The sequence below is a fragment of the Electrona antarctica genome, assembly GCF_951216825.1.
Source record: "Electrona antarctica genome assembly, chromosome: 3".
In the NCBI taxonomy this organism is placed as follows: domain Eukaryota; kingdom Metazoa; phylum Chordata; class Actinopteri; order Myctophiformes; family Myctophidae; genus Electrona; species Electrona antarctica.
Window position 1 is genome coordinate 60256549 of NC_136808.1, and position 15947 is coordinate 60272495.

Genomic DNA, 15947 nt, shown 5'->3' on the forward strand with positions numbered 1-15947 from the left:
AAACTCAATACAAAGGCTGTTAACTGTGAGTGGACGACCCAATTAAGCATTACACTTGTTTACAAGAGGGTCCACCATGTTCAATTCATCAAAACATTTAGAGACGTACAAATAGACACTTCTATATAGACAAAGAACAGAACAGGAATTCATCATATAAGAATACAAATCAAAGTATAGTAACAACTCCTTTTCCATTGCTCTATTGAAAGCAGCAAGACTTTAATACACATGTCTCCACCAAGGACTGCTATTTCCCATTTCTATATCTGCACCCCTGCTCATCCTTTCACCTGATAGAGGTCAGGTCTGTTTCAGAGGAGAGGGTGATATAGGTCTACCAGGGTTTAATGAAGGCCACTATATACTCACTATACTGTTACATCTATACTATAACTGTGACAACACTATACTGTAACATCCTGAGAGCTATCATTTAACACCAAGACTGTACAAATAGAACCAAACAGACCCGTTAATAGGTAGGCCAATATATTGATAATAATATCAATATTTTGATCGGAGACTAGAAATTGAGATTTTACACAGGGTTTGTCTTTTCCTGGTCACTATTTATATTCATACTTTCAAAAATATAGCTAAAATAACCACCTCACAAAGTACAAACAACACATCTTGTTGCAATGCATAGGGAGCTATTTTTGAGGCACCAGCCCCTCCTATACACACGTTTAATGTTTGTCTTTAGTTCAATGTTTAGTTCAATGTTTGTTCTGTAAACACCATTGACAGTGAAGGGAAAATGTACCTCATTACGTCATATTGTCTATTGTTAATGGCGTTTAATGTTTGTGTTGGCACTGTTTGTTTTACATCACCATTACATCACCTAATCAACATGAGTTAGACTTTAATATATTACCGCCCCTCACTTCACACGGGTGTGATTTTTTTTAGAGCCATACTGGTTGTGTCTTTCACAAGGATACTCAATCATTGTGAAAGACATGCACAAACTCAAGTGATAATTCAGCTTGACTTGCAATGCTTTATGATAAATAAGAATCGAGATTTGTATTGTTACATTACTGTGTGCTATATGACGCCTACACAAGAGGTTTTGGTTCCTCAACATGTAGCAGGAATAACAAAGAGACTATACAGAATAGCAACAACAGAAGGAAAAAAAAGTATGCTCCTCTGAGCATAGATTTGATTGATTGATTGTTTATTTATTTATTTCCGTTTCATGTTTACATAATTCATTATATTACAACTCAGATTTATACAGCGTACTCTGTCTTCTTTCCCAAGCTTGACAAATAAAATCAACAAAAGTCCCTTTGGCAAACCATATCTCCATTTTTACATAGTCATTTAAATCTAGGAAATCCCCAGAGATATAAGACATCTTATTAACCAAAATATCCCTTAAGTCATCATATTTAGAGCAGTAAAACAAAAAGTGAACTTTGTTTTCAATTTCATCAAGATCACAGAACAGGCAAGATCTCTCTTCTTCAGGAGTGGCATTAAACCTGCCAGTCTCCAGTGCTAATGGTAATGTTCCTGACCTTAGATCTCCACCAGGCCAGGTTGCCTACCCAGGGAGTCAGTCATGGGAAATAGAGTTGTACGAGTGTTCACATTTGTGGTGCCCCCTACGGGAAGTGTCCGGAAATTATTTAAATTTCTGATACGATCTGATAAAAATAATGAACATGCATGTAATAATTTGAATGCATGGATGACAAGCAGGTGCATAAACATAGCCAATAATAACAGTTAAAGCATTATATTGGGACTAAAAACGATTTGAATCGCGCAGGTCCTGTCCATGGCTACGTGGAGCGCCGTGCATGATGATTTTTCAACAAGGTGTTTCGAGCCGGTGGGCTTGCCTCGAGGACCTGCCTAGGGAGGCGCCCGAGAGGCATCCTAACCAGATGCCCGAACCACCTCAGCTGACTCCTTTCCAGGCGAAGGAGCAGCGGTTCTACTCTGAGTCTCTCTTGTGTGACTGAACTTCTCACCCTCTCTAAGGGAGATGCCAGCCACCCGTCGAAGAAAACTCATTTCGGCCGCTTGTATTCGCGACCTTATTCTTTCAGTCATGACCCACACTTCATGACCATAGGTGAGAGTAGGAACGAAGATTGCTCGGTAGACAGAGAGCTTTGCCTTCTGGCTCAACTCTCTTTTCGGCACATGCTTTTTAAAATGTGTCTGATTTGCAGACAGACAGTCTGCAAATATCAATAAATTACGTTTTTTAATTGGTCAGGATGTCCAGAAGGAATAGAAATTTCTTATCTTGGCCATAAAAAAGTTAATAATGAGTCAGTGATACATGAATCGTGGAGCTCAAGCACATGGCTTTGAAGGGGATGTACAAGCTCTCAAGCAAGAAATGCGTTCTGGGCTTGTAGATCAGCTATTTTGATAAAATAAAAATAGTGTATGTATATATATATATATATAGTTATATGCCAAAATATAAAGCGGTCTGTTAAAGCGCCACCATGAGGCCAATTTGAAAACATTTTGAGGTTCTTCTATGGCTTACTGAAAGTTTGCGTGCAGAGTTTCGTGCCGATCGGTCCAGCGGTGCCTGAGAGGAGCTGCTCACAGACAGACAGACTCACAGAATTATCCCCGATAATGTTATCCCCGCCTCCAGGATAATGTTTTGGAGGCGATGTCATGCACTCTAGGGCAATACATGACAAAAAGGGTCCACACACAAGGCAAACCTTTTATATTATATATTTATTATTCTAAATTAAAATAAGTTAGGCAATAATCAAATAAACTGGTATGAGAGATGTGACAAGGTCAGTAATCAGTCATGTATGCAGTGTATGGATGTATGGAGTGTGCTGTGTGAGTGTTGTAAAAGGTTTGCAACTGCTTGGAAAGAGAGCTGGCTTGAGAGCATGGAAGAGCATGGATATACTCTCCCAAACCACACCCCACTCAGGTGTACACAGTTGGCCTGACGGCCTGCTCCACTCTGCCCTAATCACCCAGGCTGCCGGCTATAGCCTACAGTGAGGCAGAGCCGTCACAGGCGGAAACAAAACATTATCCCCGCCTGAGTGCCTCCGGCAGATCCGGCCTTGTGGATATGAAAAGTAGGCATGTACATTAGTCATAGCACACGTTGAGGTGCTTGAAGGTACACTGTAGTAAAAATAACAATGACACTATTACTACTACTTTGAAACCACATACCATACATACAGGCTACAGCGTACAATGAGCAGGTATTTGAATCCCTTTAAAACAAGTCCATTCATATTGTTGTGGTATGTCATAGCGCGTCATAAGTTAATCAAAGCTCTATAATCCAAATAATTATTGCTATAGACTGTTTGTTTTTGGGGTTTTTTATACAGAAAAGTATATCAAATTAAATGGATGAAATGGATTTTATATTGTTCCGTTTCCAATTGTGCCTGCTCAGTTTGTTTTGTTTTGTTTGTATATTGGAAACAACAACATTTTTCTTTGAAATTCTTTTAAATTGGCCTATAATGCCAGTGGCCTTGTTTGTGGTTAGAGTGTCCGCCCTGAGACTGGGAGGTCGGGGTTCAATCCCCGGCCGGGTCATACCAAAGACTGTAAAAATGGGACCCGATGACCCCTGCGACATAGCGTCATGTCCCAGGGGTTTACTTGTACATCAAGCTGCCTCATGCTACAGATACAGGAGATAGGCTCCTGCCCTATGGGCCTCATGGCTCGACAAGTCTTGCTACTATAATGACATTCAAAGTGCACTCCAGGTTGAAACTAGTTAAGTAAATTCCAAAGCCACTGGGCTGATGAGCCTCCATGTGTTTTATAGGGATGTTTCAGAATAGTTGACTGGTTGGTTAACTAAGGAGCTCCAGGCGCGTTAAGTCTGGGGCGGCATCATCTGTGAAAGGTGCCCGCCCACGGTGCACCTTTCTGGGGCAGGGTAAGCCGATCTACAAGCTCGTCTTGTTAAAGAGGGTTGGTGTTTTTCTTATATACTGTTGTTTTCATATATACTGTACATCATTTCTTTTTAGCTTCTAGTAATGTTTTGGATGAGTCTAATGTAGTCTTAGTTTAACTACATAGATCAGCCAGATATGTCCACAATACTGTATATTGCCAAATATATACACATTCCTGAACTGTGGGTGGCAGACATTGGCCCTAAGCCTAGATCAGTATACAGCCGTATTATACAGACATTGGCCCTAAGCCTAGATCAGTATACAGCCGTATTATACAGACATGGGCCCTAAGCCTAGATCAGTATACAGCCGTATTATACAGACATGGGCCCTAAGCCTAGATCAGTATACAACCGTATTATACAGAGTTTCCTTGAGACTGAACAGTTGACTAATTGTTCACACAATCAATCCACCAACTGCCCGACTTTGAAGAAATGGTCTTTTCTTCAAAGAAAAGCAGAAAAGCAATGCTCGGGTCTAGAGTGGTTCAGATACCGATACTGGTATTGGGTACTCGGGCCGATACTCTGACCCGAGTACCAAAACATTACATTGACACTAGGCCGATACTCTGACCCGAGTACCAAAACATTAAATTGACACTAGGCCGATACTCTGACCCGAGTACCAAAACATTAAATTGACACTAGGCTGAACGATCAATGCAACGGGAGCAAGAACATTTTGGAATTAGATATTTGTTCAACATCGTTTCAGGCTATTATTATTGTGGTAATTGAACATTACAGTATCATTACAAGTACAAGGCAAGACAATTAAATTAAATTGGAGAAAAAGGGGGTAAAATAAGTGGTTATTCAACAAAAATAAAAAAGTACTCGTATCGGTACTCGGTATCGGCGTGTGCTAAAAATTAAGTGCTTGTACTCATACTCGGTCTGAAAAAAATGGTATCGGGGAACTCAACTAGGGTCTTCTGCACATTTGTGTGTTATGTTGGTTAGTGAGAGTTATCATAGAGTCCACATTTCTAGGCAGTTCCTATGATTCTCATACTGTTCACTACTCTACAGTAAAATGTTGAATGTTAATTTATTTCTCCAGTAATTCCAGTGTCTTTCTGGAGCCACATTTTCTCAATATCTTTTCACAAGAAATATGAACAGACTTGGTTGGATTCAGTCTGTTTAAACATTGTGTAGTTGGTTGTAAGTGAGCCATGCCGAGCCACGAGGCCCACAGGGCAGGAGCCTATCTCCTGTTCCTGTAGTGTCATGAGACAGCTGGATGTACAAGTACACCCCCTGGACATGACGCTAGCATGTCGCAGGGACTTACCCCCAATCAAAACCTTTATGCTTAGTGCCAAGCAGGGAGGCACTGAGTCCCACTTTTCTGAGTCTTTGGTATGACCCTGCCAGGGATCAACCCGACCTCCCAGTCTCAGGGCAGACACTCTAACGACAAGGCTGAGCTGTTTCGTTGGTAGACTTTCTGTCTGTAATTGTTCACATAGGTGCCCTTTAAGGTGTGTGATTTCGTAAGTTGTCTAGATCAGTTAGTTTTTGTGCTAACCTGTGCCACTGACAACAGCTGGTTACACTCTTGAGAAAGAACAATGTTGTAAGTCTGTTTGTTACCACAAATGACTACTTTTCAGGCTTTTAACCATGAACAAAAAAGGTAATTTTAACGAGCTCAATATATGACACCAACATACAGCAACAGACTGTTGTTTTTGGTCTGTCGGTTCAAATATTGTTATCTTGTGTAATGGAAGTTTGTGGTGTTAAGTAAGTTAAACAGATAAGGAAGATGCAGGACTTTCAGAATTCAAACTTTCCCCAGAACCCCCAACACAAATATCCCACACATCTTGCATACAGTCAGGAGATGTACACAGAGGTAACTAAAAAAAGTGCCCTTCTGGGCACAGGTCTCCACCAGGTGACCTGTGTGTGTGTGTGTGTGTGTGTGTGTGTGTGTGTGTGTGTGTGTGTGTGTGTGTGTGTGTCGCGGCTTGGCCTGTTGTAGCGCCACCATGAGGCTGATTTGAAAACGGTCAAGTGGCATCTCTTCCAAAGCCTAGTGGGAATATGCATGCACAGTTTCACCACAATCGGACGCTGCGTTGAGTAGTTGTGGCGATTTGTACAAAACGGGTACAAAGCGGGCTACTCCTGAAAAGTTTAGAAGCCAATCGTAGCCAATGAGGGTGGATTATGAGAAATAAAACAAACCCGTCTTGATCACATGACTATGGAGAGCATGTGTACCGATTTGCGTGAAATTTGGATAAAATCTGAAGGAGTAATATTAGAAAATGTGTTTGACATTTGGTGGCGCTATAAAGAGCAGATGTGAAAAATTCCAGGAAAAGGTTTTTCCTTGGCCTCTAGGGAGTTGGCATACAAAGTTATCCACAGAGCCGTGCAGTTAGAGGTAAAAACACTTTTCAGCCAGTTATAGCGCCACCATGAGGCTGAGTTGAAAATGTTCATGTGGCATTTCTTCCTCTGCCTAGTGGGAATGTGCGTGCACAATTTCACGGAAATCACACAATGTGTTCATGATTTGCAGCATTTTGTTTGAAACTGAGCACTCCTGCGAACTTTGGAAGCCAATCTTAGCCAATCAGGATGGAGTCCGAGAAATCTGAAAGACCCGTTTCGTTGAATGGCTCTAGAGCATGGGTTTTCAACAGGTGGTCCGTGGACCACTGGTGGTCCGTGAAGGTGTTGCATGTGGTCCCTGACCATGCATTTAGTAATGTAGGAAAGTGAAGATTTATTGCATTGACCACAAGTTAAGAAACAATGCAGTAAATGATCTGGTGACAAACGATGACGCGTCGTTTGTCACCAGATCTGGTGTTTGTCACCAGATCTACTGGGAAGTCGGATGTCAAGAACTTCCACAGAAAGGTGAGTTAGAATCTCAAGGGAAACCGTACCGGTTTGCCTGGTTGAGTCACCATTATTAAAGAAATGTGCCCATAATCAATCGCAAGTGTCTGCTTACTCATAGAGTAAGTTACAATGAACAGCAACATGAGTTGAATATGGAAGGTTAATTTCTTTCCCCCACACCACGCCCATATCCCCCCTCCCAACACAACAATGGTCCCCAGGTTAATTCTCAGTCAGGGTAGTGGTCCCCAGGTTGATTCTCAGTCAGGGTGGTGGTCCCCAGGTTTATTCTCAGTCAGGGTGGTGGTCCCTGGTTCATAATCAGTTGAAAACCCTTGCTCTAGAGAGACTGTGTACCAATTTGCGTGATGTTTGGACAAAATCTGTAGGTGTACTGTCCAAAAACTGGTTTTGCACAAAGCGTCCTCCTGGTGGCGCTATAACAGGCCGTTCTGGACATTTTGGGGCAGAGGTTCATCGTTGGCATCCAGGGAGTGTGTGTGTAAAATTTGGCATCAACCGGGTTCACGGTGCCGGAGATTAGCTGGTCACGGACGGACGGACGGACGGACGGACGGACACACGGACACACGGACGGACGGACGGAGTGCAAAACATACTCTCTCCCCATGCCTTCGGCCTGGTGGAGACAATAACAGAGGGCCACCCCTATCATGGGCCTTATTCTACAGCTGACTCCACACACAGTCGGCATGTTTGAAGTAGGTTTGCGTGAGTCGGCGTGCCAGGAGTTTGTCATGGAAGAACAGCTGGTGATGATCAGTGCCCTTGCATAGGGTACACGTTTCATCTACTAATACATTGAATTAATCAATACCACAATGATTGTTGTATGAATGTTGTCCACCACAGTTGTCTTCTTGTAAATTAATAAGCCTTTATTTAAAGTGGCATTACAACACTGATACTATGCAATGTCACAGCGGTTGCATCATCAGAGTGAGTCAGGTAACAGAAAGCTGTTGGAATCTAATACTGTGCCATACAGGGGCACAGGGAACCACCATGACAGGACAAAACGATTTGCAGTTGTACTGTATATTTTAGGGATGCACAATGCACGCCATGACATTTTGGCCAATATCCGATAACTGGTTGATTGCATGGCCAAATTAATTAATAACTTGCAATACAAGTTTCTGGTAGGGTTTACCTTGGGCCCAGATGCAGACTTCTTAAAACAGTGCATTCTTATTCCCTGATTTATTAGGCCATCGGAGGCACATATTAGTTGTAACAACTATGTAGTAAAGATTTAATATTATTTTTCTCCAAAGCTTTCCAATTTGTTTTCCTTTATTTACTATACAGTTGGGACTACACTTTTCAAACCCAGAAAACACTGATTGAATCTGCAGCCTTCAGTCATAAAATACTGATACTGATATTATGAACAACAATCATGCATGAATGATGGAGCATCTCTAGTATATTTACCACATGGCATGACTAAGTAGAGAAGACATGTAGAGAACCTGTGTGTTGTTGGCAGGTAGAGAAGGCATGTAGAGAACCTGTGTGTTGTTGGCAGGTAGAGAAGGCATGTAGAGAACCTGTGTGTTGTTGGCAGGTAGAGAAGGCATGTAGAGAACCTGTGTGTTGTTGGCAGGTAGAGAAGGCATGTAGAGAACCTGTGTGTTGTTGACAGGTAGAGAAGGCATGTAGAGAACCTGTGTGTTGTTGGCAGGTAGAGAAGGCATGTAGAGAACCTGTGTGTTGTTGGCAGGTAGAGAAGGCATGTAGAGAACCTGTGTGTTGTTGGCAGGTAGAGAAGGCATGTAGAGAACCTGTGTGTTGTTGACAGGTAGAGAAGGCATGTAGAGAACCTGTGTGTTGTTGGCAGGAGCTCTTGTTCTCCGCTTACAGTTGCATAACAGGTCAATGTAAATGTTCTCCCATCACTCTCATATTCTCTGTGCTGCATGTGTGTCTCTAAACCTCCAGACAGGATCAGTGTGGCTCCATAAGTAACAAAGTAAATAATTGACATCATCTAGCATGTAGGTTAATCGAATAATCCTTCTAAATCCTCCAGTTTTCTGAAATAAATATTTTCACGATTTTTCAAAAATAGCAGACCTAATAGGTTTTCTATAGTTGACTAAACCAATTAGTCTGATCAACCACGTAACCACTTATATTTGATTGTACAATGGTGGCATACAAAAATAGGCAAAATAGCAGACGCGTTGTGAGCTTGTAGATCTGCTATTTTCACTATTAAAAAGGCGAACTTTGAGTAGGCTACAGAGAAAATATAAATTATATTTTGTTTTTACAAAAGCAGAATCCTTCACTAATCATAATCGAGGCAAAAGTTTGAAATAGGCAAAATCACGATAGTGATTTGAAGTCATATATCTCCCCTGCAGCCCTATAGTCTGATTCTCTCTCTGTCCACCTCCAGAAAGGACCCGCGAGGTCGCCCAGCGTCCAGGCAGCCTGCAGGAGGAGCAGGCGATGCAGTCAGCCGTCATGTGGATGAACGACAACTACCTGCCCGTTCCTGGAGAGGAGAAGAACCCTGACCTGGACTTCACGTCCCCCAAGCCTGCAGCCAGATCGCCGCCCAAACAGTATGAGGCCATAGTAAGTGTAAAAAAGCACTTGACTGCTGTAATGAATGCTGGTCACCATGGTTACCAGTGTGTCACCTTCCACACCTGCTTGACCTCCAACCCCATCTGTCCCCCCCACCCACACCCACTGTAGCTCTGGGACTTGCTTAATTTCTTACCCTTTTCTGAACATCGTATCAAAAATGTATTGGTCCCGGTATCGTATATGGAACGGAACGGAGGGGGGGGGGGGGGGGGGGGGGGGCTTTCAGAGTTAAATCTGCCATATCTGCCCGGCACCCGAGCTCCTATTTTGAAAGTAATCCCAGCACTTATTGTGTTAAGAGTAAGACCTGAGGCCAATTCTACAATAAAGTAGTTCTCACACTTTCAAGATTATTATCTAAAGTGGCACAGATGCTTTCCCCATTTTAAAGGGTTAAACCAGGTTATTTTGCAAGCCTGCGCCACATTTAACATTATCATTAATGTGCCTCCACATTAACTCTACTTTGGCTGGGGAACTTTTCAGAATAACGGCGCTAGAGTGCCAAGCAGATGGGCAGATTTTACTCTGAAAAGCCCCGCCTTCCATTTCCCCCCAAAACCGGGAGGTAATGTTCCATTACTACCTCGCCGTACCTCATCTGATCAGTCTTAGGAAGCATTCATATTCCAAACGAGATGCTTGGTCAAAACCATGGAGAGTGCCGTAGATTCAGAGATAATAGCAAGTTTTGTCAGCCTGAAAACAAGGTGAATGGCTGCACGCATGCGCAAAACATGTCCGGGAGCTCTGTGCAAGGCGTTGCCTAGCAAGGGGAGCTGTCAAAAAATGGATTACAGCCCTCTGCCGGAACTTAGGCAAGTGTGACCGAGTGCTGGAGCTACAGCGGAGAGGAAGGTCACAGACACTCTGCTGTACCATGTGTGGCCTTAAGGACGAAGAATAATAAAAGTCGACACACTGTAACTTTTCAAGAAGCTCCCAGTCAAGGTTTTATTGTAGATTAATGTTCTTCTTCAGAACAGCTCTCAAAGGGCACCTACGGACGGCTGCAATTCGAAACTGGCCCCCGTAAAAATCTGAATCCCCCAACGCCCCCCCCCCCCCCTTTTTTCCCCCTCACTGTATATGTCTCTTTTCCCTTTTTACCTCTATGATGAATTCCTGTTCTGTTCTTTGTCTATATAGAAGTGTCTATTTGTACGTCTCTAAATGTTTTGATGAATTGAACATGGTGGACCCTCTTGTAAACAAGTGTAATGCTTAATCGGGTCGTCCACTCACAGTTAACAGTCTTTGTATTGAGTTTGTGCTTGAAATGTACTGTAATTCTGCAAACTGTTAATAAATATTTCAATCAATCAATCAATCAAACATGAGAGCTTATCCATTCTGACAGCTCACAACGCTTGTGATTTACAACTGAAACACTATATACTTCACTGTAAATCAAAAACTGCAGCTCTACAAGCTCACAACGTGTCACGTTGCGATCTGAATATTCATTTGGGAACCATTAGCTTATACCATGGATGCCAGCCTGAGCCTGTTGCAAAATGTTAAAACCACTTGCTATAAAGTGGTTGCACAAGCACTGATCTATCTTTCCAGAAACAGGTCACACCCTGCCTGAACTATTTACAAACTCTGAGATAACTACTTCCAAAAGTAGGCAGTTAAGAGTCCTTATCACACGACAGGCACAAGCCGATAGGACATACCATCACTACTTACTTCATCAATGAACTCTTCCAAAACTGTTACTTTTCAGGAAATCGAAACAGAACCTGTGTTCCAATCGATCCATCCACTTGTTATTCAGTCACAAGTCCTTGTTTTCATTGGTTCTGGCCTCCATATATTGTCATTGTCATTATACTATTTTTGCTGAACTTTTGCCTATTTTTGCTGAATGTTTGTCTATTTATGAGAATGTTGTGACAGTGTTGTTGTAGATTCTTTGCTGGCCTGCAGGTCTCATAATGATGTGTACCGGTTAAGTCTGTCCACATATAATAAAAGTGGTTTAAGCCCGACCACCGGACCAGACGTGAGTGAACTGCAAATCGGCCCAAGCCAAGCAAGTTGTTATTGGTTAAGTTTAGGGTAAGTTGTTATTTGTTAGGTTAGAGTAAGTCTTGCTTAAAGTTAGGGTGAGCTTGTGGCATTGGTTAAGGTTGAGGTTAGGGTTTTTATACTACCTACTTGTCCACATTTAATTTGTGCAATATATAATACTAGTAATTACGGTAGGCTACCTTTGAAGTCACTATTAAAAGTAGACATTCACCGTGAGAACAAAGTCACATGGTGAGCATAGTGGTCTGGCCGGGAGGCCGAGCCACAAGGGCGCCAACCTGGGGAGATTCCACCGTTCCACTGTATGCGTCCATTGTCTTTGCTTTATCAGCTGATCAATGATCTATAGCTGGTACGGTATTTGTGTAAGAGAACTGTTGAACATCTAAGGGGAAATGTCGGTTTGGAGTTCTTCATTTATGTAACCCAGTCTATTGTTCCGCAGGGAAGATATTCTTTATTAAAAAGTTTCACACACACACACACACACACACACACACACACACACACACACACACACACACACACACACACACACACACACACACACACACACACACACACACACACACTTTGCACGCATGCACATCATACAAACACACAGTGCTTTGTATGTAATTATGGCCAATACGCTGACACCACATTCAGCGAGCTGTTCTCTCGTGCCTTCACAGCGTTCTCCTGAGACAGCCTTTACAGCAATAGAAATATATAGATTTTCTAAAGAAAAGTCTCCATTGATGAGTCTCTTCCAGTGTTCCACATGGCTACTAAGTCTCCATTGATGAGTCGCTCTTCCAGTGTTCCACATGGCTAGTTTGTCACAACAGGTCTGCACAGAGTCAGGAATCAAATGATGTTCATGTGCTTGCTTATAGCTTTATTTGTCGTATACGAAGTAGGAAGTACATAGGGCTTAAGTTGGGCTTTATTCTACCACAAGCGCCGCACAGGAGGAAGTGAGTGATTCCCAACACTCGCCATGGGGGTTAGGGTTAACTCGCCATGACAGCTCTATTGGCCAGAACTCTCCACTGCATCAATGAGATATTGGTCCCATATATATTTAGATATGAGATTGCTTATTAGAGGCAGAGGCACAGCTCATCCATCCATCCAAAAAAACAAAACAATGGGCTAATGGCACACAATGGTTTAGTAATTATGTGCCACGAGGCAAGGTAATACACACCGCTGCAGTTAGGAGGATATTCCCACACATACGCAGTAGAATTAATAATTACACTGAGTATTGTTTTTCTTCTATTTTTACACTTGATTACGCAGAATTTAATTAACACTCTGTTTTGCTGTGTGGTTATTATTCATTATATAATTCATTATTATATATATATATATATATATATATATATTCATGGCATGAGAAGATTTGTTCAGTTAAGATAGGTGTTGATTTGTTTTAGTTCGGTGGAGCATCAATACAGATGTAGGCCTACACATCATGTAGGCACAGAACCACAGTGATTTATATTGATTGAGATCGAGCCTTATCATTTGTCTTATTGATTGATTGATTGAAATATTTACTAACAGTTTGCAGAATTACAGTACATTCCAGGCACAAACTCAATACAAAGACTGTTAACTGTGAGTGGACGACCCAATTAAGCATTACACTTGTTTACAAGAGGGTCCACCTTGTTCAATTCATCAAAGTGACAGTTAACAGGAGTATCTATCGTTATTTACATTTATGCTGTCACAATGCCCACATGTTGATTCTCTGTAAGAATGATTTGATGATAGCTAGTCTAGTTGTTCATTCTAAACCAATACACTATGGTTCTAGACGTCTAGACTCTAGAATGACCAGAACAGCATATGTTTTGATTGTAAATGAAGCCAAATTTAGGTAGTTTGGTATTTGTTGATACCAAATCTCTAAACATCTATTTTCCATATGGATGGGAATTGATGACGTTTTCTTGGTGCTAATGCCATTAGCAATTCTGCATGTCGGTCCAATTCTTTATCAGCTCCCAAACATAATTCACAATGCACTCCAGTGTGTAGACAAATAACGTCATTGTTTTGCAATGAGTTAACTATCAGAAAGACATGGCAGCATTGATAAAAGGAATTGATAAGCTCCCAGGCAAACAATGTTGATTCTGTGAGTATGTAACGATTACTGTTCTGTAACGATCGCGGTCCTCGATATTACCACCACTAATTGGGGACCAATTTACCAACTATAGCAAAAAACACAGCAGCAGTGTATAGTACAGCATAGTGGTGCATGGGTGTTGCCTGCAACCTCTGTATGTATCACGATACAGAGGCCACGATACAGAGGCCACGATACAGAGGCCACGATACAGAGGCCACGATACAGAGGCCACGCGATACAGAGGCCACGATACAGAGGCCACGATACAGAGGCCACGATACAGAGGCCACGATACAGAGGCCACGATACAGAGGCCACGATACAGAGGCCACGATACAGAGGCCACGATACAGAGGCAACGATACAGAGGCCACGATACAGAGGCCACGATAAAGAGGCCACGATACAGAGGCCACGATACAGAGGCCACGATACAGAGGCAACGATACAGAGGCCACGATACAGAGGCCACGATACAGAGGCCACGATACAGAGGCCACGCGATACAGAGGCCACGATACAGAGGCCACGATACAGAGGCCACGATACAGAGGCCACGATACAGAGGCCACGATACAGAGGCCACGATAAAGAGGCCACGATACAGAGGCCACGATACAGAGGCCACGATAAAGAGGCCACGATACAGAGGCCACGATACAGAGGCCACGATACAGAGGCCACGATACAGAGGCCACGATAAAGAGGCCACGATACCATATACAGTATATCCATATATCGAGTATACGTTAGCCTATTTAGGCCTGACGTCGAAATTAAAAAAATGTCTTCTAAATCCTGACAGTTTTCTGAAATACCTCATGTTTCTATATCAGTGGTGCTCAATATTTCATATCAAGGACCCCAACAATGATATGTAATTGGCCACCGACCCCCATCTGAAAATATGTTGTTCCAGGGACCAGCAGAAGCAAAGGTTTGAGTTAAAACGTTCGCTCTGAAAGAATATATATTCAAAGATTTGCGCCACACTTTCACGATTTTTCAAAAATAGCAGACCTACAAGCTCGTAGCGCGCCACTCGGTGGCGCGCTATGAGCTTGTAGATCTGCTATTTTTCAATAGCTTTAAACACCAAAAGGGGTTTCCGCCCAAAATGGGTTAATTCCAAATAGGGATGTCCCGATACACTTTTTTCGTTTCCGATCCGATCCCAATACCACAATTTCTGTGTTAGCCGATACCGATACAGAATACTGATAATAATAATACTGATAATAATAACAGAGAATAATATTTATAGAATAATATTTATAGAATAATATTTATAATAATACAAAAAATAAAATTACTTGTATCTCGTGCTGTTTTGCAGTTTGGGCAAATCCAAAGCAAACTCCACATGCCCCAGCATTATATTTACCTGCCATAGTGGTGGCTGGCATATCCGCCGATACCGATATGACCCCATATGACCAAAAAGGGCCGATACGATACTTTTCCGATACCGATACAGTACCCCAGACATCTCTAATTCCAAATAATGACTATTAGGGCAGGCAGGGCCGGATCTACCATATGGGCACTTTGGGCACGTGCCCAGGGGCCCTCAGAGGTGTTAATCCGGCCGGCCCTGAGGGCCAAAAACCTCACGATCGATAAGTATCACGATACAGAGTCCTAGACCAGGGGTTCTCAACCCGTGGGTCGCGACCCCTCGGGGGGTCGCCAAATTATTTTAGGGGGTCCCCAAATTATTAAAAAAAATAAATAAAAATTAAATGTTTATTTTCACGATTTTTCAAAAATAGCAGACCTACAAGCTCGTAGCGCGCCACTCGGTGGCGCGCTATGAGCTTGTAGATCTGCTATTTTTCAATAGCTAAATTATAACATAATGCTTAAAACACCAAAAGGGGTTCCCGCCCAAAATGGGTTAAGGTTATTGTAGCAGTCAATTTATATTGGGGGTCGGGAGGGGGCAGGGCGGGGGTCCCGAGACATTGCCAAAGCATTTCCGGGGGTCCCCGGGCCAAAAACGTTGAGAACCCCTGTCCTAGACCACCGATTGCCAATGTTATGCCAGATGTACAGTATTGTCAGAATTTTTTTAAGTTTCCAAATCAAATTGAAAAACTTGGTGGATAACATTTAGAGTTTTAGACAAAAAGGCAAGGAACTATACGACACGATTATCGACAAGGAATACGATACGATTATTGCCATATGGATACATTTAACCCACCAGCAGGCAGGAGAGTAGAACCACAACCATGCCTGCTACACAATGTATGCTTCTGCCTGTAGCTTCACATAGCATAGATTGTATTTACGTTCTTGATGTGTGTGTGTGTGTGCGCGTGTGTG

At 42.5% G+C, this 15947-nt stretch overlaps 1 protein-coding gene across 1 annotated transcript in view; it reads left to right on the top strand.

Moving 5' to 3' along the window:
* Positions 1-15947, top strand: part of ano1a (anoctamin 1, calcium activated chloride channel a) — a 141812-nt gene that overhangs the window by 2531 nt on the left and 123334 nt on the right. The window contains exon 2 of the mRNA XM_079496429.1: positions 9252-9433. Within this exon, the coding sequence (XP_079352555.1) occupies positions 9305-9433 (129 nt within the window). The 5' untranslated portion in view covers positions 9252-9304. The remainder of the gene's footprint in view (positions 1-9251; positions 9434-15947) is intronic.